The 25,977-nt window shown below is 37.1% G+C and overlaps 1 protein-coding gene across 1 annotated transcript in view; it reads right to left on the bottom strand.

Moving 5' to 3' along the window:
* The window catches only part of FAM120C (family with sequence similarity 120 member C), a 106,394-nt gene that overhangs the window by 6,353 nt on the left and 74,064 nt on the right, over positions 1-25,977 (bottom strand). The window contains exons 11-15 of the mRNA XM_063084364.1: positions 7,577-7,691; positions 4,616-4,825; positions 3,217-3,418; positions 1,207-1,345; positions 764-821 (exon numbers count right to left, since the gene is read on the bottom strand). Of these exons, the coding sequence (XP_062940434.1) occupies positions 764-821; positions 1,207-1,345; positions 3,217-3,418; positions 4,616-4,825; positions 7,577-7,691 (724 nt within the window). The remainder of the gene's footprint in view (positions 1-763; positions 822-1,206; positions 1,346-3,216; positions 3,419-4,615; positions 4,826-7,576; positions 7,692-25,977) is intronic.

Genomic DNA, 25,977 nt, shown 5'->3' with positions numbered 1-25,977 from the left:
GCTGTATACAGGAGAGCGGATTTAGCATTAAGAACTGACAACAAAATTGCCTAAGATTAGAAAATACGTGTAAAATGTCTAGTAGAGGGGGCTTGGTAAAAAGTAGGCACTCAAGAAATGGTAGCTACTGTACTATGAGGAGCCTAGCAGTTTAAGTCCAGTGCCAGATTTTGGATCACAATAAGAACAGGTCCTCATAGTCTATATTTGGGGGTGGGGGATGGGTAGGAGGAAGGGGCATGTCTAATGAGAACCAGTGGGAACTGTGATAGAATTTAAGGTGTAGATTAGAAGAAAGTTTAAGACCTTTCTGAGTCATTAGGAATAAGCAGAATAACAATGCCCCTCTCCCTATATTAAGCAAAGGCAAAAGTCCAATTTTCTATTCATCTCTGGTGGCCCCTCAGAAGCTTAGGCAGGCTGCAGGCAATCTCACTGTTAGTTTCACTCTGGACCCTTTCTGGCTGCATTTAGCACATACTATGTTAGGCATAGGTCTTCAGGACACAGTACCAGGTTTCTATCTTGCGGGCTCACTCAGGGAAAAGGATGAGACTCTGCAGCCCTGTGGGAACAGCTCTGGGCATGCTAACCTTCACTAGATCACCACAGAGCAGGGGGAGGACATTAAATGCCTGGAGAAACTGTGAAAGCTCCCCTAAGGAGCTCAGGTTTCCATGCCTGATCTGATCTCATGAAATTTAGCTGAAAAGGCAAGAGGTATCAAACAGAAGCTAGATAATCTCAAAAAAAAGGTGCTTACTTGTCTGTTTCCTTTTTTGTGTCCTTTGGGTCCTCTACCAGTCTGTTCTTTTCCAGGCCTTTAGCAAGTAGGAGAAAAAGTGACCATGAGAAACATATAAAGCCCATACCCCTTTTTCACTTGGTTAACTACTCACCTCCTCTAGGAAGTGTGACCCTCTCAAGTTAGATGCCCCTCCTCTGTGTTGCCACTGTAAACGTCTATCTATGTTATTTCTATATTATATTGAATTGTTCTGTGTCCCATGTCCTCCCTTAGGGCAAAAATGCTTTTTCATCAAGGCAGGGCACTTTTTATATGTTTGCTGAACTAAACTGAAAACTGGCTTTAAAAATGGAAAATTAGTTAATGCCTCTTACCTTAATAGAAGATTCAATAGCTGGGCATTTTCCCAAGGGCACCTTGATTGACACTAGCTCATACCAACCTATCTGAATACATACCCCTTTCCTGGCCCACCGACAGAAACCACTTGCATGCCAAAGGATCCTCGACCCCTGGAAGATCTGCTGCCAGCCCACTGGCCTACGACCATCCCAGCAATCTCCAGTTTTCCTCCTTGGGGTGGGATTGGATGGAGACCTGGCAAGAGAGGGAGAATGGCAGTAATGAATGGTAAGCACAAGGTAAGGCAAGAGGTGGAACAAAAGATTCTACAGCCCACCTACTCTTATTTTCCTTTTCTCTCTGATAAAAAGACTCCATGATAACAACAAAGGGTCATGATGGAAGCAAATTTAGGGGGAGGGGGTTGAAAATGGAAGCAAATTTAGGGGGAGGGGATTGAAGATATGAAGAAAGTACATATCCACTTTCACAAGTAGGGTGTGGGGTGATTCCTTTTTCAACTACAGAGCACGGCACATAGTAGGAATTCAATATTTGTTGAGAGAATGAAGGTCTTAAAATCTAGTTACTGGAGAATTATAGGTCCAAATAACTTTTGATACACATACATATAACTCACACACTTCAGGATTAGCTAAACAAAAAAACTAAACTGAAAATAACAAAATTAAACAAACAGTAATTTATAATTAAAAGACAAGAATAGCAATAGTTGAAATTGAGAACCAATTCAAGATGGCATAATATCTTCTTAAAAAAATGGAAATTCCAACTCTGTGTGAGCTCACAAGTACAGTTGAATTTTGTAATTTGGCACAAAAGTAAGCCTTCAGAGAAGGCCTTTAATTTCAGTTTATGGAAAGAAACTAAATGTTAACAACTCTTAACTCATTTAGCAAGTCGTTAGTAAAGAGCCCTGCGTTTATATAAAAATGAGAATCCAAGGAACTAGGGTGCTAGCTACTCCTAAGAGGGACAAAAAAAGACTTGCATTTAGGGATCCTATTGTGTCCTTTCAGGTGCCTTCTCATCAACCACCAGTAACGGGAGACTGTCTTCTGAGACAATAAAATCAACATACAAAGAATCAGAAAAGGAATCTGTAAAGTCACCATCAAGGGATGGAATGGCTGGCTTCCTGGTTTATAAGACTTGATCATTACATAACTGAACAGGGAGTTACCAGAGCAGACTTTCACACTGCTCAACTAAGTCCAGCCTTAAGCTAAACATCCATACCGAATTTTGTGACTCTGAAAGACTAACCTCAATTTCCACCTTTATTATTTCTAAAGCGAGGAGCAATAGACAACAAACACCTTCAACCACAGCAATGACACTCTTACCTGATCACAGAATCTTGCTATTTTGAGATGTAAAATGTCCCCATTAAAATATCCTATTTCACCAGGGACAGGTTGTTTGAATTATCAGGATCAGTATCTGAGCAAGCTAAGCATGATGCCTATTCTTTATTAAGTGCAAGCTCAGGTTTCACCGTAATTTATACATATGTGTATGTATAACTATGTATATGTGTATGTGTGTGTATTTGTTTTCCCCACTAAACTGAAACCCTCTGGGGGACATGGATGGTGACTTATTTATCTCCATGCTTCTGGAGCTGAAGGAAGGGAAATGTGTCAGGACTACCCCAGAGTAGAAATGGGTACATCAAGCTGTCGTCTGCCAACACTGGCCATTTACTCCCATTGTTATTCCTGCAAGCTCCTGAGAGCATATAGGGAATGAATGAACTAATAGCAACTAGGAAGATACAGCTCATATGACTTACAGTTCTCAAAAGTAGTAAAGTGGCTCTTGGTTTTCTCATCAGTCACCTCATGAGTTCGGTTGGTGAGAGTCAAATCCCTGGGGACCAGCCAACTCTACGGAGAGTGGTTTTGGGAAGTCAATGGACTTTCTTCCCTGGGCTACATCTCTCCATCTCAAGAAGCTGCTCTTCAAACTACCAAAACTCAGCATAGAGAGTAAATGAGATCAGATATATGTGAAACTGTTGATTCTGTAGCCGGCAATAATTACTGGATGTGTTATTGAAAGATAAATTGAGAATGGCAAATACCTCATTCTTCGGTACTGACCTGCAAACCCCCGGCTCCTTCCTTGAGGGGGAGGTGGCACTGAGCCCATGGCTCGGGAATAAAGTGAAACAGGGTAGACAGAGGGCACCATGGGAGGCACAAAAGTAGGTGATGGAAGTAGAGCAGAAGGCGGTGGATGATTCATGTTGACTCCTTCAAGGATACTCTGTCTCATCTTTTCCACTTTGGTTGCCAGATCAGCCTTCAAATGAGGAACAGAAAAATAATAGTAGCTGCCATTTTTCAAACGTCTCCCATGCTTTAGGTTTAGTATTGAGCACTCTAGGTACGGTCTCTAAATTCTATTCCCATCAAGAGAATTGAGGCCTGGAGTTAAATGGCTGAAGGCTACACACTCAGGAAGCCTGTCTGGAACCAAAGCCCCTACTCTTCACATAATAACACATTACCATCACATTAGTTCTGACCAAGGGCTTGGGAGGCACATTGACTAGGTAAAGGAAGACAAATATAACAATAAAGATTTACTGATAGTCCATTACATGGCCAGCAATAGGCTGGGTCATTTTTAAAGGAGAGGTAACAAAATTAGGTAAAAGAGAGAACCCTGATATATACAAAGCCTTTTAACCTTCTCCCCCATACCCAGGATCAGAGATCCCGAGCTCTGTCTCTAGTCCAGAGGTTAGCAAACTTCTTCTGAAAACGGTCAGATAGTACATATTTTAGGCTTTGTAGGCCATATTGTCTCTGTTCCAACTATTCTACTCTGCCACTGTAGCATAAAAACAGTCATTGGCAGCATGTAAATGAATGAATGTGGCTGTGTTCCAATAAAATTTTATTTACAAAAACGGGGGGTGGGCTCTGTTACAGAAAACAGGAGGCAGGCTGGGTAGTTTGCCGACCCCTGCTCTAGTCATTCCCCCCAAATGGATAAAGGAATAAGTAAGGGTTCCTTTCCCTTGCCTTCCCTCATCTTTCCCAAGGGTTCATTGCAAAAAACCTCTGCTTCTACTCTGTTGTCTACTTTACCACCCTCTTCTATTTCCAAACATAGTTCCTTTACAAAAAATATCATCACTTGTAAAAGTTGACTTACAGCTTTTGTAAACAAGGGAAATGAAATCCTCGGAGCTGGAGGAAAGGCACATAGTACACTGTATCTGAGTATTCCATGGGAAGGAAATACATAGAGTAAAAAAAGGGTCACAAAAACTAAGCTCATAAAAAACTTTCCAACATATGATTTTGTAACATGTACATATCAGACTATCGGCCTTTGGGACCACTGTCGACTAAGTTGGGTTAAGTTCAGACACAGTCTTCCACTTCTGCTCGCTCCCTCCCCAGTGTCTTAGCTCCTTTCCCCGCCCTGCCTATTCCTCCCCACAGCAGATCAGAGTTGGCCCTTAGCAGCTTCCTGACATGCTGGTACCTGGCCATCACAGAGCTCAACCAGGGACACTCGATCTCGGCCTGCTTTAATTAGCTTGCTCTGGAACAGCTTGCCATCGAAGTAAATCCAGGGGCAGCAGTGCTCCCAAGGGACTGGCTGGCCACAGGCATCATTAGCAAACAGAGCGGTGTCAACCCCACTCATGAAGAGGGCAGCAAGCTGGATTCCTCGGGCATCCAGTTTCTCAATCTGAAACCACCACAGAAGAAAAATTACTATTAAGAAACTACTATTATTAATAACATTTACTCTGGGCCGAGCCCGTGGTGCACTCGGTAGAGTGCTGCGCCGGGAGCGCGGCGACGCTCCCGCCGCGGGTTCGGATCCTATATAGGAATGACCGGTGCACTCGCTGGCTGAGTGCCGGTCACGAAAAAACGACAAAAGAAAAAAAAAAAATTAAAAAAAATAAAAATAAAAAAATAACATTTACTCTTATTACTGCCATGATGACTGTTCCAGTTAAATTTGAATACGTTGTCCTTCAATATACACATTTGAGTGCATAAGCAGCTTCTATCTTGTCTTTCCCTGAAATAATTTGAAAGATGCTCATTACCACCTTAAAAAGACACCAACTTGAGGTGTTTTTCTCACCCCCAAATTAGAAAAAACTCAAAAAGTAAAGACAGAGAGAACACTCAATACTGATGAGGATACACTGAAATAAATGGGCACTCATGTAAAACTGATTAGGAATTACGATTAAGCAATACATGTCGAGAACTTTGAAAAGTTCATATTTGTTCACTCAGAAATTCTATTTTTTTTTTTTTTTTTTTTTTTTAAAGATGACTGGTAAGGGGATCTTAACCCTTGACTTGGTGTTGTCAGCACCACGCTCTCCCAGTGAGCTAACCGGCCATCCCTATATGGGATCTGAACCTGTGACCTTGGTGTTATCTGAACCACACTCTCCTGAGTGAGCGACAGGCTGGCCCCAGAAATTCTACTTTTAAGAATCTATTCTAAGGAAAGAGAGATGTGAAAAAAGCTCTATGCATAAAGATGTTAATTATAACATTATACATAATAGTGGAAAACTGGAAACAATCTAAATGGCCAATATAATATTTAAACGATACATTCATATGATAAAATATTATTTACTCAGCTAGCCACCAAAAAAAAGTATTTACTAAAATTTTTTAAGACATAGAAAACGCTTAAGGGAACGCTCTTACACTGTTAAGGAACACTCCTACACTATTGGTGGGACTGTAAATTAGTACAACCACTATGGAAACCAGTATGGAGGTTTCTCAAACAACTACAGATAGATCCTCCATATGATCCAGCAATCCCACTTCTGGGTATATACACAGAGGAATGGAAATCATCATGTTGAATGGATACCTGCACTCCTGTGTTCATCACAGCTCTGTTCACAATAGCCAAGATATGGAACCAACCTAAATGTCCATCAATGGATGACTGAATGAGGAAACTGTGGTATATATACACCATGGAATACTACTCTGCCATAAAAAAGAATGAAATTCTCCCATTTGGATGAGCTTGGAGAAACTTATGTTGAGTGAAATAAGCAAAGCACAGAGGGATAAATACTGCATGTCCTCACTCACGTGTGGGAGCTGAGAGAGAAAGGAAGGAAGGACCACAGTGGTGCATTGCACTTGCAGAGGGAGAGAACATACCTAGGGATACAAAGTGGAGTGGGGAAAGGGGGATGGGGAGGGAGGTTAGGGATAATTGAGGGGATAATTGGGTGGGGGACACGGGGTATAATCACAATTTGTGGTAATGGACATGCTGACAGTATGGATCTGGCCATTGCATCTTAGGCACGAGTGGTGACAATTTGCTTTGTACCCCATGAATATTCATAACCAATAAAAACAAAACATTAAATTTTTTTTAAGACACAAAATATGTGCTATGTTAAGTGAAAAAAAAAACACTATATGTAATTACATTAATAATATCTCAACTATGTAAAATCACATGACAAAAGACTGAAAGAAAACATCAAAATGTTGTGGTTATTTCAAGCTGATATGTTAGATGGCTTCAACAGGAAAAGGGGAACTATTTGCAGGTCCCTTCCTAGGTGTGGCCTGGTATCAGTAGCTGATCTAGGACCAATCATTACTACATTTACTGCAAAAAGGAATGGCTCACTGTTCGTCTTAGACTGTTTCATCTTTCCCTTAGTTCACCTCTCTTAAATTAAGATTTTGCAGGTCTTATTTAACTTGATCTTCTTCTAATTTATCCTAGGTCCTCAAAGGATCATGGCTACTAAAGCCAGGGGATGGCTGTCCTGCATTAACAGCTAATATTTATTAAGTACATTGTACTTAAAATATGTGAGACACTGTTCTAAGTGTTTTACATGGGTTATTTTACCTCACAATTATTTTATCCTCACAGTCCTACAAGTAAGGAAACTGAAGCTCGAGAGGTTAAGTAACCTGCTCCAGGTCATATAGCTACGAGGTAATGAAGCCAGTATTCAAAGCCAAGGCAGCCTGGCTTCAGAGTCTACCATCTATACTGCACCATGTTCTACCGCCTTCAGTTATATGGTGGATTTATTTTCTTCCTTATGCTTTTTTATACTTCCTCCTAATATCCAATATATATTATTAAAAGGAGGTGGACATTTACTCAGAGACAAGCAGGGCACACCAGGATAAATCCCCTGCAGTGTATCTTGTAAGAGTCAGAAGCTTTACTACCATGGTCTATGGGCCATGATTTATTTGCCTTATAACAATATCCATCTTTTCTGTCCATTCTCACCCATCAGTATGTAGCAGGCACCTCTTAGTTTTACTAACAGACGTAAATATTTGGCTAAAGTAAATCAAATACTTACCTGGAGAACTTACTTTTCTCCCTAGCTCCAAGAAAAGACCTAGAGTAAAGCTATGACCTTATTAAATAAAGAATTTAAATGAGGGTGGATCAAATCACCTTTAGCTCTTGGAGTTGATCTGGTTCATAAAGTTGGGTAGACACTGCCTGCGCAAGGAAGGTGTCTAATTCATGGCGATGCAGGATTCGGCCACCAGGCCACTGAACCATGTACCTTAAAAAAAAAAAAAAAAAAGAAAGCATCATTATTAGGCCACAAGAGATCATTTATTCATCTCACAAATACTTATTAAGCTAAGAACCTAACATGGGCCAGCCCTAGACTAGGTTTTGGCAATTCCAACTGAATAAAGTAAAAAAAATCTCTGCCTTTGGTTACTTGCAGTCTGAGCGGCAGAGGAGACAGGCATGCACATCAGCTAGGACAGGACAGGATGTTAAGTACCAAGATAGAGGAATGCACAGGGTGCTATAAGAGCACAGAAGAGGGGCAGGACTCTAAGAGGTGGGAGGGCATCCTGAAAACAATTCAGCAGAAGCTGAGTTTCAAAAGGCCTGTAGAAATTAGTGAGACAAAAGGTGGGGAAAGGAGGTTCCAGGTTGTGAGAAGAGTATGTGTGAAGGCATGGAGGTATGGTTCAGCATGATGCACAACACTCTGTATTGCTGGTGCTAAACATGTTTGGAGTGACAAGAGACGAGATCAGAAAGTAGGTCAGAGGCCGGCCCGTGGCTCACTCGGTAGAGTGCGGTGCTGATAACACCAAGGCCATGGGTTCGGATCCTATATAGGGATGGCCAGTTTGCTCACTGGCTGAGCGTGGTGCTGACAACACCAAGCCAAGGGTTGAGATCCCCTTACCGGTCATCTTTTTAAAAAAAAAAAAAAAAAAAGAAAGAAAGTAGGTCAGATCATGAAGGGTCTCAAAAACAGGATTAAGGAATGTGGACCTTTATCCTGAAATTGTAGGAACACATTTAAAGATTGACAGCAAGGGAGTGATATTGACTGGTTTGATATTGAATGGATCAGAGAAGAGACAAGAGGCATGGATACCAGTTAGGAGGCAACTACAGCAATCTGAGGCCAAAGAGGCACTGAACAAAGGCACTGGCTGAGAGGATGGAAAGGGCCACGGGACAAAGACAAGAGCTATTAAGAAGATAAATCCATAGGACTTGGTCATTGATTTTATGGAAAGGGGGTAAAGAGAAGGGAAGAGTCTAAGACTCCTAGAATTCTGGCTTGGGCAGATGGTTGGATGACATGGCGCCATTCTCCAAGATAGGAAATCCACTAATTAAATCAATAGTACTCCTTGATGAGTACGTGAATGTCCATAAATTGAATATGCTTTACTTTCGTAGACACGGAGAATGCAGAAAAAGGAAGAGAGATGAAAATTCAAATACATGAGTAAAAAGTCTATTCCTTAGCTCTCTGAAGGCCTACAAGACAATGATCATACATAATTCCTGGAGCTGTGCAAGATTTCAGAAACTTGGCATTCAAAGCAAGGGGTGGACTTTTCTGAGTGGCACATAGGATGGGTTCCTGGCCCAGTTACTACTACCAGGAGGCAGTGTGGTACCCTGGAAAGAACCTGGGCTCTGCAGCCAGACAGCCTGGCTTGGAATCGCTAACCTGCTATTTATTAGCTAAGTGACCCAGAAACCTTTCTGGGCTGCTGTTTCCTCACCTAGAATGATCACAACAGCACAGCAACCCTATCATCATTATTCTTTCTTCAAGCCTAAACTACTATTTCTCTGAACTCTAGGATGATTCTGGGATTGCAGTACATGCCAGCAAGCCCTGTTGCTTCTTTAGGAACTAAATTCTAAATGACTGGGCTCCCCAGAGGGGATCTTCCTAGGCCACACAAAACTTTTCTCTGCCCAGAACACATTCTACCCTTTTCCCTGCTCATACTTTCACCATTTGGAAAATTTATTCATACTTTCTGATCTATTTTACACTTTTTGATGCTATATGTATTATTTAGCACATAATTCATAGCTTATAACTTTTATCAATATAAAATATTTTTAAATGCTTTTGTTTTTGCCTTGAAGACTATTTCATTTTATTTTATTTATTTATTTTTTTAAAGATGACCGGTAAGGGGATCTTAACCCTTGACTTGGTGTTGTCAGCACCACGCTCAGCCAGTGAGCTAACCGGCCATCCGTATATGGGATCCGAACCCGGGGCCTTGGTGTTATCAGCACCGCACTCTCCCGAGTGAGCCGCAGGCCGGCCCATGCCTTGAAGACTATTTTATCTGAAATATTGTTTCTTTCTTTTTATTTGTAGTTCCTTGATTTACTTTTGCCCATTCTTTTATTTTTAACCTTTCTGTTTTATTTTGTTGGCAAAATGTAAAGCAAAAATAGAATGAAATGAACACAAATGTAATTACAGTGAGAAACTTTAATATAACACTATCAAACTATGACATGTAAAATATACCTAAAATACATTTAAAGTCACAGAAGATTTGAATAATACAATAAATAAGGTACAATACGTTGAACTTTCAGAAGAAGAAAACAAACCTAAGGATACTAGAGATGGGGGGAGGGAGGAATGGGGGTTTGGGAAGTGATAGGTCAGATAAAGGGCATAAGGAAATATCACAATTTGAAAGACTGAATATGCTAATAATAAATTTAAAATTTAATAATAAATAAAATAAATAAGGTTTAAATGCTTGGCTGATTTTGTACAAAGAAAACATATTCTCAAGTGCCCGTGTGAGTTCCTATGAGGTCTAATAACTTGCTTGTTTGCCCTTGTTCGTCTTTGTTTATTATCCCTTATTTATTATGAAATATCTAGCACTGTACATGGCATAGAGTAGGTATTCGTAAATATTTATTGGAGGAGTGACTGAATGCATCAATGAGGTCATGCCCAACAAAAAACAAAACAAAACAAAAACTCAACAAAAACAAATCCTCCAAAGCAGAATTGTACCAGTCATATCCTCACTGCTATGCAAGAAAAACTGACCTAAAGGGTCAAAAACTGATTCCTAAAGAAGTCAAGTGTGGGAGACAGGCAAGCTCACAGAAAGACTAATTGGCACAAGGGGTCTAACTTTACAAGTTGAACAGATTGTTCTGAGTGCTCTAAGGAAAGACTGACTAAATTTACCTGTGAGAATCACAGAAGGCTCCACAGAGGAGGGAACATTTAATTTCCTAGGGATTGGAGCTTTTCATTTGGTTTGGTTTATACTTTAATGTTAATTTGCAATTTTAAACATCTCTAACCTTAGTATAGTGCATGGCAGAGTGAGTGTTCAATACATGTTTGCTGAACAGATAAGTCAACTTTGGGATATTCAAAAGGAAATGCCAGCTCCATCTTTGGGCCAGTTCTGCTATTCAACTAGTCTTGAGTAAATTATGAGACACAGGGTGTAGGGACCAATGAGTCAGAGGAATGAGAGACTCAGAAATGGGATAGCAGGAATTAATAATAATTACTAAATCAACCAATATTTAGTGATGCTCATCGTGCTATTTTTTGAATTATATGATTCCATTGGGGATTTTCTGTGGAAAACATACAGTTACTTATTTTGTAAGGAACTTCCTCAATCTCAATGACAGGGTGACATCTTTATTATTTACTATTAGTTGTAGTTACATTATTAGATATACTATATACAAGCATTATATATTTTACTATAATATATGCAGCAAACTATAAATTACTCATACTAATAACATTTACTAAATGGCCTCTGATATTCTAGACACCTTGCTAATAACTTTATATACATAAAATGTAGTGGCAAAGAATACTAACTTGGAGGCTGACATCCTTCATTGTAATCTAGGTTCTACTACTCCTTTTCTATGTGACTCTGAGCAACTGCCTAGACCTCTGGGATTTAGTTTGCTTATCTCCAGAATGGGGATAGCACTACCTACATCTAAAAAGTTTGAAATAAGGAGAAAAAGCATGTTTTAAAAAACACGTAAAAGCACTCAGCATAGTGCCTAGCACTCTTGGTTACCACTGTTAACTAAATCAATTACAGTATAATCCTTCCTTTACTATTTGGTGAATATCCTTTTATCATATATTAAATTCTCATACACACAAAGATCTGTTTCTATCCTATTTATCCTACGTTTACTTCTCACACCAGTACCATACTGACTTAAATTTTAAATATGCTTTACTATTGGTAGTTTCCCCTTTTACTCTACTTCTCTTAATTTTATTATTATTATTTTTTTTTTAAAAGATGACCAGTAAGGGGATCTTAACCCTTGACTTGGTGTTGTCAGCACCACGCTCACCCAGTGAGCGAACCGGCCATCCGTATATGGGATCCGAACCCGGGGCCTTGGTGTTATTAGCACCGCACTCTCCCGAGTGAACCACGGGCCGGCCCAACTTCTCTTAATTTTAAATAACATTTATAATTTTATACTATATACAAAACTATATTACAAAAGTTTAAGTTCATCCTCATTCAGAATATGTTAAAAAAAAGCAAAAAAAGTATAAAGACAATAAAAAATGAAACAATTCATAATCTTACCATTCAGATATAAACACTGTAAGATTGTTATGATTTTGGCTTCTTCCTAGCATCTCAAATCTCAATTTTTTTCTCTTCTATACTATACACAGAATATTATATCTTGCTTTTTTCACTCAACATTATACTATGAGAACTTTTCATTCATTAAATACTTTTCAAAAACACGATTTTTAATGAATGCATGTTCATTATATGGGTATACCAATTTACTTAAACATTCCTGTAATTTACTGTTATACTTTTTCTTTTATTATAAATAATACTACAAAATATTCACATATCCAATCTTGTCTACATCTCTGATTATTCAGTCCCTTAGAATAGATTCCTAGAAGCGGAATTATTAGGTCATGGGTTAAGTTCATTTTAAAGGTCTTCGTACCAGTCAGCTGACGAAACAAAATCAAAAAACAAAAGTCCTTAATACATATAGCAAATTTATTTTCCAGACCAGTTTGTCCCAATTTACATCCTTTTCCCCAGCAGTGTGACGGCATGGATTGTTATCATTAATCTTTGATAATTTAATGGGCAAAAAAAGCATCTCTCACTATTTAAATATGTTTCTTTAATTGCTAATGTTGAGGTTGCATATTTTTCCCCAAACACTTACTTGCTTCTATGACCGGTCTATATCTGTTATAGACATATCAGTTAATTTGCCTGTTCGGTCTACACATCCTTCTCAGATAATCTAAAGCCCTATCTTTATAATACTGACAGCTATTTGGAAAAGGGGTAGGCAGCTGATCCAAATCAAACCAATCCATGACTTGCCTATCAGAGTCATGAGAACTTGAGCTAAAAAGACAGAGACCAATGAAAGAGACATGCAGAAAGAAGAGCTACGCAGGCCAGTGAGAGAGTGGGCTATCTCTGTTCCTGCCTTTCCAAAACCATTCCCTGTGTGTATCATTTTTCTTGTCCTTGGATGACTATAAGACGACCTGTTAAATCTTTACAATAAGATAGCTAGAGTGGCTTTTGTTTCTTGTAAGCAAATGAGTCTGAAGAGAGTGTCATTTATCCATTTGAGGTTCTGGTATGTAAAAAGCTTTTACATTTTCAGAATATTAACACACTGTCCCAACTGCTGCAAATATTTCCCCACTTTGTCATTTGACTTTTTAATTGTGTGTATTTCGGCATACAGATGTATTCAGTTACCGGTCTCCTTTTTATATCTTCCCCCTTTTGAGGTGGGGGGCTCAGTCTTTACTTTTTTCTTTAACACTACTCACTTTTTATAATAACCCTTTTATTTAGGAATAATTTTAACATATACAGAACATTTTAAAAAGCTTTATTGAGGTATAATTTACATAGCATAAAATTCATCCATTATAAGTTTACCACGATTCAATGATTTTTAGTAAATTTACAGAGTTGTGCACTATCACCACAACTGAGTTTTAGAGTATTTGCATCACCCCCAAAAGATCCCTCATGCCCATGTGTGGTCATTTGCCATTCTCACCCCGAGGCAACCAATAATTTAATCTAATCTACTTTCTATCTCTATAGATTTACTTGTTCTGAACACTTCACATAAGTGGAATAATATAATATGTGGTCTTTTGTGTCTGGCTTCTTTCCTTAGCATAATTTTTGCTTCAATTAAACTTTTAATTTTGATATTATTATAGATTCACATGCAGTTGTAGGAAATAAGAGATCCCTTGATTGAACACTTTACCAAGATTTCCTAATGGTAATTAATATCTTGCACAACTATAGTACAGTATCACAACCAGGATACTGACATTGATCCAGTCAAGATATAAAACAATTCCACCACAACAATGATGCTTCATGTTACCATCTTTTATAATTGCACCCATCTTAAAATGGTATGGAGGTTCCTCAAACAATTACAGATAGATCTACCATACGACCCAGCTATTCCACTGCTGGGTATATACCCAGAGGAATGGAAATCATCATGTTGTAGGAATACCTGTACTCCCATTTTTGGTAGTTTATTGCAGCACTATTCACAATAGCCAAGAGTTGGAACCAGCCCAAATGCCCATCATCAGATGAGTGGATACGGAAAATGTGGTACATCTACACAATGGAATACTACTCTGCTATAAAAAAAAAAAAATGAAATACTACCATTCGCAATAACATGGATGGACTTAGAGAACATTATATTTAGTGAAATAAGCCAGGCACAGAAAGAGAAATACTGCATGTTCTCACTTATTTATGGGAACTAAAAATAAATAAATTAATATACAAACAAATAAACGGGGGGGGGGAGAAGACACAGCAATCACAATTCCTTGAACTTGTTAACACAAGTGAACAGATATGTTGACGGGGGAGAGGGGAGAAGTAGGAGGGAAGAAGGAATTGGTAAAGGGACATGAAAATCAACTACACTGTATATTGATAAAGTAAAATAAAAAAATAAAATAAATAAATAAAATAAAAAAATTTAAAACTTAAAAAAAAATTGCACCATCTCCTTCCCCCACTCCATGTTCCTAACCCCTGGCAACCACTAATTTGTTTTCTATTTCCATAATTTTGTCATTTTAACAATGTCATATAAATGGAATCACACAGTATGCAATCTTTTAGGATTGGCCTTTTTTCACTTAACATAGTTTCCTCAAGATTCATTAATGCTGTTTTTTACTACCAATAGTTTTTTGCTTTTTATTGCTGAGTAGAATCCCATGATATATATATGTACAACAGATAAACAATTCATTCATTGAAAAACATCTGGGTTGTTTCCAGTTTGGGGTATTGAGAATAAAGATGCTTCTGTGATGGGCCACAATAATCAACCACATTGTATATTGACAAAGTAAAATAAAATAAAATAAAAAAGAATAAAGATGCTATAAATATTCATGTATGGATTTCTGTGGGGACATAAATGTTCACTTCTCTGGTAAAAATGCCCAAGAATACAATTGCTGGTTTATATGGTAGTTTTCAAAGAAACTACTATTTTGCTTTCCAAAGTGGCTGTACCATTTTACATTCCCATCACCAATATATGAGATCCAGTTTCTTTTTATCCTCCCTAGCATTTGATATTACCACTATTTCTTATATTAGCTATTCTGATAGTTGTATAGTGATATCTCATTGTGGTTTTAATTTACATTTTCCTAATGGCTAATGATGTTGAACATCTTTTTATGTTTGTTTGCTATTGTATATCCTCTTTACTGAAATGTCTTGTTCATGTCTTTTGCTCCTTTTCTGACTGGACTGTTTAGGGTTTTTTACTGTTGGGTTTTGAGAATTCTTTATATATTCTAGATACTAGTCCTTTGTTGGATATGTGGTTTGCAAATATTTTCTCCCAGTAGTAGCTTGTATTTTCATCCTCTTCACATGCATTTTCAAAGGCCAAACATTAATTCTTTTTGTTGTTGTTGGCTGGACAGTACGGGGATCCGAGCCCTTGACCTTGAGGTTATAAAGCTGAGCTCTAACCAGCTAAGCTAGCCAGCCAGCCATCACTTTTAATTCTAATCAAGTCCAATTTATCAATTTCTCTTTTTATGGCTCATACTTTTGGAGACAAGTCTTATAGATGTCTAATTGTTCCAGCATCATTTGCTGAAAAAGCTATCTTTCTCCACTGAATTGTTACTGTGCTTTTTAAATGAATCATTGTTCAGTATTTGCATGTATTGAAACAACACACTGTACCCCACAAATATGTATGGTAAAATAAAAAAAGTCAGTTGAACATATTTGTGTAGTTCTTTTGGGGGGTTCTTTATTTTCTTCCACTGATCTATGTGTTTATTCCTTAGCAAATACACCACTTGCTCGAATACTTTAACTACATAGTAAGCCTCAATATTGGGGTACAGTTATACTTCCACTTTTTTCTTCTTTTTCAAGACTGTTTTAGCTTTTGTAAGGGCCTATGCCTTTTGATATAAATCTTACAATAAGTTCATCTAATGCAAAAAAAAAATCATTTATTAAACCTACAGATCAATTTGGGGAGAAATGACATCTTTACTATAGTAACTCTTTTATTCTATGAACTCTTCATTTATTTAGGCCTTCTTTGATGTCTTTCATCAAAATTTAGCATAATGATTTTGAGTTTGATTTTACTGCTGGGTAATTATGAACAACCATATTATGTTTATCTATTCACCAGTTGATAGTTATTTGGGTTATTTCCACTTTGGGGCCATTTTGGGAATGCCTCTATGAACATTCATGTGCAAATCTTTTTGTGAATATATCTCTTTAGTGCTCTTGGGTAGATACCTAGGAGTGAAATAAATGAGTCATATGATATATCTATGGTTAATCTTCTAAGAAAATGCCAAACTAATCTCCAAAGTAGCTATACCACTTTAAGTTTCCATCAGCAATATATAAGGGAATTCCAGTTTCTCCATATCCTTGCTAACATTTGTTGTCTTTTTTTTATTATAATTATTCTAGCAGAGTATAGTGGTATTTCGTTGTGGTTTAAAATTCCATTTCCCTAATGATTATTAAAGTTGAGAATCATTTCATGTTGCTTATACTCCAATCCTATATCTTCCTTGGTGAAATGTCTATTCACATGTTTTACTCATTTTTAAATTGGGTTGTTTTCTTATTATTGAGTTGTAAGAGTTCTTTATCTATTCTGGATACAAGTCCTTTATCAGATGTATGGTTTGTAAATATATTCTTCTAGTCTGTGGCTTGTCTTTTTCAGTTTCTTAATGATAGCTTTTGAAACACAAGTTTTGTATTTTGATGAAATCATATATAGGTGTGTATATATGATTTTTTTTTTTTACTGGCTTGTGTTTGGCTGTTGTATCATGAAAATTTTCTTTGATGTTTATAAGTTTTATAGTTTTAACTATTACATTTTGGTCTATGGTCCATTTGAGTAATTTTTGTGTATAGTGTGAAGTAAGGGTCTATATTCATCATTCAACATCATTGCCATTCATCATCATTCTAAATTCAATGATGATGGGGCACTGTCATTAGGAATGTATATGTTCGTAACTACTATATCCTCCTGATGAATTGAGCCTTTTATCACTATAAAATATTCTTATTTATCTACAGTAACATTATTTGTTGTAAAGTCTATTTTGTTTGATATTAGTACAACCACTATGATTTTCATATGGTTATTATTGCATGGTACATTTTTTCTTATTTTCCTTTCAAGCTTTTTGTGCTTTTGAATTTAAAGTATATCTCTTATAGACAGTATATTCATGTTTTATATCCAATCTAACAATCTTTTTTTTTTTTTTTTTTTTTGGTGGCTGACAGGAATGGGGATCTGAACTCGTGACCTTGGTGTTAAAAGGCTGTTCTCTAACCAACTTAGCTAACCAGCCAGCCCCTCTTCCTTTTGACTGGAGTGTTCAGTCTATTCACAGTTGATGTAATTGTCAAATGGTTATATTTGTAAGTCTCATACCTTTTTTGCTCTTTTGTTTTTATTTATTTATTTTTAATTAACATGTATTGATTGTACATATTTATGGGGTACAAAGTTGTATTCCAATACATGTATACAATGTCTGATGATCAAATCAGGGCAATTTGCATATTCATCATCACAAAAATTTATTTCTCTCTGATAAGAACATTTGAGCTCCTCTTTTCTAGCCATTTGAGAACATACAATAAATTTTTAATTATAGATACCTAGCACTATTGTACACCACTAGACTTTTTATCTAGCTGTAATTTTGTATCCATTAAATAACCTCTCCTTATCCCTCTTCTCCCTCCCTCTCCCAGCCTCTAGTAACCACAATTCAACCGTCCACTTCTAAAAGCTCAACTTGCTTTTTCTTAGGTCCCATATATGAGTAAGAACATGTGGCATTTTTCTTTCTCTGCCTCACTTATTTCACTTAACATAATGTCTTCCAGGCTTATCCGTGTTGCTGTGAATGACAGGATTTCATTCTTTTTCATGGCTGAGTAATATTCCATTGTAATTGAATACTACATACCACATTTTCTTTATCCATTCATATATCGATGGACACCTAAGTTGATTCCATACCTTGGCTATTGTGCATAGTGCTGCAATAAACATGATGGTGCAGACTTTCTTCTTGCCCATGGCACCTGTCACTTTTTGGGCACCAGAGCATGGCTGTCAGGGTGGTCTGAGGTGCCATCATGAATCTTCTTCACAATGATGGCTTTCCTTCTGGAGTAGTGTCTGCCCAGGACCAGCACCACATTCCTGGATTTCATGAACTTGCCCATTTTGACAGGAACCACTAGGGCCTACAGCAGAAAGACTTGTTTTTCTTGACTTACCACGCTGGCTAGAATTTCTACTGCAATGTCGAATAGGAGGGGTCAGAGGGAACATCCTTCCCTTGTTCCCATTATTAAGGGGAAACTCTTTCACCACTATGTGGGATGCTAGCTGTGGGTTTTTCTTTCTTTCTTTCTTTTTTTTTTTTTTTTTTTAAAGATGACCGGTAAGGGGATCTTAACCCTTGACTTGGTGTTGTCAGCACCACACTCAGCCAGTGAGCGAACCGGCCATCCGTATATGGGATCCGAACCCGGGGCCTTGGTGTTATCAGCACCGCACTCTACCGAGTGAGCCACGGGCCGGCCCTAGCTGTGGGTTTTTCAAAGATGGCCTTTATCAAGTAAGAAAGCTCCCTCCTATTCCTAGTTGTTGTTGTGTTCTTTTGAGTGTTTTTATCATGAAAAGGTATGGAATTTTGTCAAACGTTTTATCATATCTATTGAAATGACCATATAATTTCTGTTCTTTATTCTATTAATATGGTTTATTACATTCCAATGTTAAACAAATCTTACATTCCTAGGACAAATCTCATTTGGTCATGCTGTACAATCATTTTTATACATTGCTTGATTTGGTTTGCTACTACTTTGCTGAGGAGTTTTGCATCTACATTCATGAAGACTATTGGTCTATAATTTTTGTGCGATATCTTTATCTTGTTTTGAATTCAGGGTAATACTTGCCTCATTGAATAAGTGGGGAAGTGTTTCTATTTTTGGGGGGATTTTGTAAAAGATTGGTTTTAATTATTCTTTAAATGTTTGGTAGAATTAATCTAATCAGCAAAGCCATTTAAGCCTGGGCTTAACTTTGCAAAAAGTTTTTAACTACTAATTTGAGCTCTTATTGGTTATATGTCCACTCAGATTTTCTATTTCTTCTTGAATCACTTTTGGTAATTTGTGACTTTCTAGGAATCTGTCAGTTTCATCTATGTTATCTAATTTGTTGGCATACAGTTGTTCATACAATTCCCTTATACTCTTGTTTATTTCTCTAAGGTCAGTAGTAATGCCCATCTTTCATTCCTAATTTTACTAATTTGAGTCTTTTCTCTTTTTTATTTGGTCACTCTACCTAAAGGCTTGTCAATTTTGCTGATTTTTTTAAACAAACCAACTTCGGGTTTTGTTTAATTTTCTGTATTCTTTTTTATTTTTGTTTTAACATTTACTGGTATATATTTGTGTAGTACAGTGTGTTGTTTCAATACATGCATATGCTGCACAATGATTCACTTATGGTAGATAGCATAGTTTTGTACCCATTAGTCCAACAGTTCTCCCCTCCCACATCCCTCCCACCCTAGCCTCTGGTAGCCTTTATTTTACTCTTCTTCTACGAGAAACACATTTTTTTTTTTTTTTTAGATTCCACATGTGAGTGAGACCACATGGTATTTGTCTTTCTGTGCCTGATTTACTTCATTTAACATGATGGCTTCCAGTTCCATCATGTTGCTGCAAATGACAGGATATCATTTCCTTTTATAGCTGAATAGTATTTCATTGTGTATATATACAACCTTTTTTTTGTTTGTTTTTTTATCCATCCATCTGTTGATGGGTATTTAGGTTGATTCTATGTCTTGGCCATTGTGCATAGTGTTGCAATGAAAATCAAAGTGCAGATGTCTTTTTGATATATTGATTTCATTTCCTTTGGGTATATACCTAGTAGTAGGATGTCTGGGTCATAAGACAGATATATTTTTAGTTCTCTAAGTAACTTCCATAAAGTTTTACACAATGGCTATACCAATTTACATTCCCACCGACAGTGTAGGAGAGTTCCCTTTTCTCTGCATCCTTGTCAGCATTTGTTATTTTCTGTCTTGTTGGTAACAGCCATTCTCACTGGGGTGAGGTGATATCACATTGTGGTTTTAATTTGCATTTTCCTGATGATTAGTGATGTTGACCATTTTTTTTGTGTACTTGTTGGCCATTTGTAGATCTTCTTTTGAGAAATATCTGTTTAGGTCTTTGCCCATGTTTTAAATGGGTTATTTGGTTGTTTTTGTTTTTGTTTTTTTGCTGTTGAGTTGTTTGACTTCCTAATATATTCTGGATATTAGCCTCTTGTCTGACATGTAGTTTGCAAACACATTGTCCCATTCTGTAGGTTGTCTCTTTACTTTGTTGACAGTGTCCTTGGCTGTGCAGAAGCTTTTTAGTTGGATGAAGTCCCATTTATCTATTTTTGCTTTAGCTGCCTGTGCCTTTGCAGTCTCACTCAAAAAAGTGCTGCCCACTCCCATTTCATGCAGTGTTTCCCTATGCTTTCCTCTAATAGTTTTGGGTGTTAAATTTAGGTCTTTAATCCATTTTGAGTTGATTTTTTTGTATGGTGAGAGACAGGGGTCTAGTTTTAATCTTCTACATGTGGATATCCAATTTTCCCAGCACCACTTATTGAAGAGGTTGTCCTTTCCCCACTGTATATTCTTGGCATCTTTAGTGAAAATCAGTTGGCTTTAAGTGTGTGGGTTTATTTCTGGGCTCTCTATACTGATACATTGGTCTATTTGTCTGTTTTTATGCCAATATCATGCTGTTTGGGTTATTTAGGTTTATAGTATATTTTAAAGTCAGGAAGTGTGATGCCTTCAACTTTGTTATTTTCGTTCAAGGTTGCTTTAGCTATAAGGAGTCTTTGTGATTCCATACAAATTTTAAGATCATTTTTTCTATTTCTGTGAAGAATATCATTGGTACTTTGATAGGGATTGTGTTGAATGTGCAGATTGCTTTGGGTAATATGGACATTCTGATGATGTTAATTCTCCCAACCCATGAACATGGGATATCTTTACATTTATTTGTACCAATTTTTTCTGCCAATGTTTTATAATTTTCATTGCAGAGGTTTTTCACTTCTTTGGTTGAATTTACTCCTAGGTATTTCATTTTTTTGGTAGCTATTGTGAATGAGATTAGTGACTTCTTTAGCTATTTTGTTATTGGCATATAGGAAGGCTATTGATTTTTGTGTGTTGATTTTGTATTCTGCTACTATACCAGATTCATTTTTTACTTTTAGTAATTTTTTGGTGGAGTCTTAAGGTTTTTCTAAGTATATGATCACATCATCTGCAAATAGGGATAGTTTGACTTCCTCCTTTATTATTTTGATACCCTTTATTGCTTTCTCTTGTCTTTCTGTACCGGCTAGAACTTCCAGAATTGTGTTGAATAAGAATGGGGAAAATGTGCATCCTTGACTTGTTCCAGATATTAGAAGAAAAGCCTCCAATTTTTTCCCATTCAGCATGATCTTAGCTGTGTACATGGCCTTTATTGTGTTTAGGTACATTCCTTCTATACCTAATTTGTTGAGTGTTTTTATCATGAGGGGGTGTTGCATTTTATCGAATGCTTTTTCTGCATCTATTGAAATGATCGTGAGGGTTTTTTTCTCCTTCAATCTGTTGATGTTATGTATCGCATTTATTGATTTGTGCATGTTGAACCATACTTGCATTCCTGGAGTGAATCCCATTTGATCATGGTGAATGATTTTTATTTTTATTTTATTGAAATATAGTTGATTATACATATGTGGATTACAGAGTTGAATATCAATGCTTATGGACAATATTTAATGATCAAATCAGGATAATTAGTATACTCATCTTTACAATACGTAATCATTCTTTTGACCCTTAACTAATTTCTTGCTAACCTCTCTCCCCCTCACCATTTCCCACCTCTAACCTCTGTTCTCTCCTTTTGAAAGTTCAATGTATAATTGTGATTCTTTCTTTCTTTCACTTTCTTTGAATAATCTTTTTAATATGTTGTTGGATTCTGTTTGCTACAAGTTTGTGGGGATCCTCATGTCTGTCTATTAGGGATATTGGTCTGTAGTTTTCTTTTTTTGCTTTTCCAGTTTTGGTATGTGTAATGCTGGCCTTGTACAATGAGTTTGGAAGTATTCCCTCCTCTTCAATTTTTTGGAAGAGTTTGAGAAGAACTGGTATTAGCTCTTTTTTAAATGTTTGGTAGAATAAAAATAAAGCCTTCTAGTCCTGGGGCTTTCTTTGTTGGGATATTTATACTACTACTTAAATGTTATTAGTAGTTATTAATCTGGTTAGGTTTTCTAATTCTTCACGATTCAACCTTGGTAAGTTGTATGTGTCCAGGAATTTATCCATTTCTTCTAGGTTTTCCAGTTTGTCTCCAGAAATTTTTAATTTCATATTTTATTTCTTCTTTGATACATTCATTGTTTGGGAGCATCTTGTTTAATTTCTATATATTTGTATCATTTCTAGTGTCCCTTTTGTTGTTGATTTCTAGTATTACTCCATCGTGGTCAGACAAGGTAGGTGATATGATTTCAATTTTTAAAAATTTGTTGAGACTTGTTTTATGAACTAACATATGGTCTGTTCTAGAGAATTTTCCATGTGCTGCTGAGAGGCATGTGTACTCTACAGCTGTTGGATAAAATGTTTTATAAATGTCCATTAGGTCCAAATGGCATTACATAGAGATTAATTCTGATGTTTCCTGGTTAATTTTCTATCTGGATGATCTGTCCTTTGCTGACAATAGGGTGTTAAAGTCCATAAGTATTACTGTGTTGGAGTCTATCTCTCCTGTTAGGTCTAATAATAATTGCTTTATATAACTTTGTGCTCTGGAGTTGGTTGCAAATATATTTAGAATTGTTATATCCTCTTGAATTGATCCTTTTATCATTATATAAAGGCCTTCATTACCTTTTTAAAATTTCCTTGGCTTGAAGTCTATTTTATCTCATATAAGTATAGCTATTCCTGCTCTGTTTTCGTTTCCATTTACATGAAATATCTTTTTCCATCCCTTCACTTTCAGACAGTGAGTGTCTTTATAGGCAAAGTGAGTTACTGGTAGGCAGCATATTGTTGGTTCTTGCTTTATAATACACTAAGCCACTCTGTGTCACTTAATTGGGGTATTTAATCCATTTACATTTACAGTAATTACTGATATATAGGGACTTGTAACTGCCATTTTGTTACTTTTTTTTCTGATTACTTTGTAGATTCTTTTTTCCTTTTTTTCTGGTCTTACTGTCTTCCTTTGTGAGTCAGTGGTTTTCTGTAGCAGTATGTTTTGATTTCTTGCTATTTATTTTTAGCATGTCTCTTATAAGTTTTTGTATTATGGTTACCATGAGGCTTATAAAAAAACATGTCATAGTTATAACAGATTATTTTAGACTAATAACAACTTAACATTGATATCTAAGAAAAAAGACAGACAGAACCAACTCTACGCTTTGGTATCATTCCCCCCAGCTTTTTGACATTTTCTTGTTTCAAGTTATATCTTTTAATATTGCCTATCTCTTATACAGTTGTATTTGTTGTTGTCTTTAGTCTTTAGTCTTCATACTAAGAGTGTAAGTGGTTTATTCACCTCCTTAAGACACTGGAGTATTCTGAGGTTGTCTGTGAACTTACTTTTACTAATGAGTTATATACCTTCACATGTTTTCTTGCTGCTCCTTAAGGTTGTCTTCTTTCAAATTGAAGAACTATCTTTAGCATTTCTTGTAAGGCAGGCCTAGTGTTGGTGAATTCCCTTAGTTTTTGTTTGTTTAAGATAGATTTTATTTCTCCTTCATATTTGAAGGTTTGTTTTACTGGATACAGAATTCTTGGCTGACAGTCTTCCTTTAGCATTTTGAATATATCATTCCATTCTCTTCTGGCCTTTTGGTTTCTACTGAGAAATCGGCTGAGAGATGTATTGGTGCTCCATTGGAATATTACGTGTTTGTTTTCTCTTGCTGCTTTCAGTATTCTTTGTCTTTGGCTTTTAATAATTTGATTATGATGTGCCTTGGGGTGTCCTTTGGATTGAATCTGAATGGTGACCTCTGAGCTTCCTGTACCTGGATGCTGTCATCTTTCTCCATATTTGGGAAATTTTCAGTCATTATTTCTTTGAATATGCTTTCTACATCTCTTCCTTTTCCCTTTCGTTTGGGTATCCCGATTATGCAGAGGTTATTTTGTTTGAGGGAGTCCTATATTTGCTGCATTTGTTTCAATTTTCCTTATTATTTTTTCTTTTTGCTCCTCTGGTTTGTTAATTTCATATATTCTATCTTCAAGCTCACTGACTCTTTCCTCAGTTTAAGTCTACTGTTAGAGCTTTCTATCAAGTTTTTCAGTTCAGATAATGTATTCTTTATTTGTAGAATTTCTATTTGGTTTTTAAAATTGATTGTATTCTTTTGTCAAGTTTCTTGTTCTACTCCTGGATTGTTTTCCAGATATCACTTAATTTTCTATCTGTATTTTCTTGTGACTCCCTATCCTTAAGAGAGTTATTCTGAATTGTCTGTCAGACATTTCATAAATACACTATTCCTCTTGGTCCATTGCTGATGCTTTGTTTCCTTTGTTGGTGTTCTACTTCTGTTCTTTCTCAACCTTTGTGTCTTTAAGTTGATGCATGGGCATTTGAGGAGATTGGTACATCTTCTAAGTTTTATAGGTGTTCTTTGGTTGTGTCAGATCTTTACTGGTAAATACCAGAACTTTATTGCTGGTGTGTTGTATTTTTCCATTCTTTGACAGATTATTAGCTACCACCACCACTTACACTCTATACTGGAACTAATTTGCTATCCTGTGGTTAATTCCCAAATTGGGCGAACTTCCTGTGAGGAGCAGCACTTGAACTCTGTAGTTGAACTAAATTGCTGCTTTGCTGCCGATTCTCCGGGGAAGGCTTTTTGTGCAGATCAGATTTTAATTGTTGTCGTTTTAATCACTTGCAGGTTTTGAGAGGTGAGCACAGATACAACTGGGCTGTGTGGAAATTCTGGCCCAGGACTGAGTCTTTCCAGCAAACTGTACCCCCTGAAGTTCTATCACCCTGACCTGTCTCCATTGAGTGGTGCCTGTGATGATCGGAAGGCAGGTCAGTGGCCCACACTGTGCCTTGATGTTTCCGCAGTGGGTCAACACCCCCCTGAACTTCAAACACTTCCCATGTGTTTGGCCATGCACAGGTCCCTCGTGATAACTCACCAGCCTCTGGGTGGCTCTTTTCTTTGGTCAGCTGTGTCCTCTGCTCCTATGTGGGTCCACGGGAACCCTGTCAATGATCTCACTGGCGTGGGGTCTGGTATGGTGCACTCTGAAGCCCTCTTCTCTCCTGCAGACTCCAAGCAACTTTATGCAAAGGGCTCAGCTGTGACTTTTGCTGGCTCCTGGAAGCTGCTCTTTGTGCTACCACTTCTTCCCCCTCCTTAACAGGCCAGCCCTGAAGCAGCCAGGGCGCAGAATGGTCCTTACTCCCTCTTGTTGCAACGTCTCACACCTTTATGAACTCTGTGGGTCTTGCATCCTCTTCCCTTGAGTTCTAGTTGTCACAGGATGGCAGTCTTTGCTTTCATATAGTTATAAATTGGTTGGTTGGGGGGAGCAGTGCTGGGGATTGTCTATTTCACCATCTTGAGGACATCATCTCTTTTTCTATTCTTTCTTTCATTTACAAGGGTCTTCAAAAAGACACGGAAAGATTCATATTATCTTTTAATTCCATTTTTGACAATCTTTTTGAAATACCCTTGTATATTCAATCCAGTCTTTATTGTTTCCTTCTTTCTGATTTCTTTAGGTTTAA

The sequence above is a fragment of the Cynocephalus volans genome, chromosome X (genome assembly GCF_027409185.1).
Source record: "Cynocephalus volans isolate mCynVol1 chromosome X, mCynVol1.pri, whole genome shotgun sequence".
Taxonomy (NCBI): Eukaryota; Metazoa; Chordata; class Mammalia; order Dermoptera; family Cynocephalidae; genus Cynocephalus; species Cynocephalus volans.
This window is presented reverse-complemented; position numbering and strand designations above follow the sequence as displayed.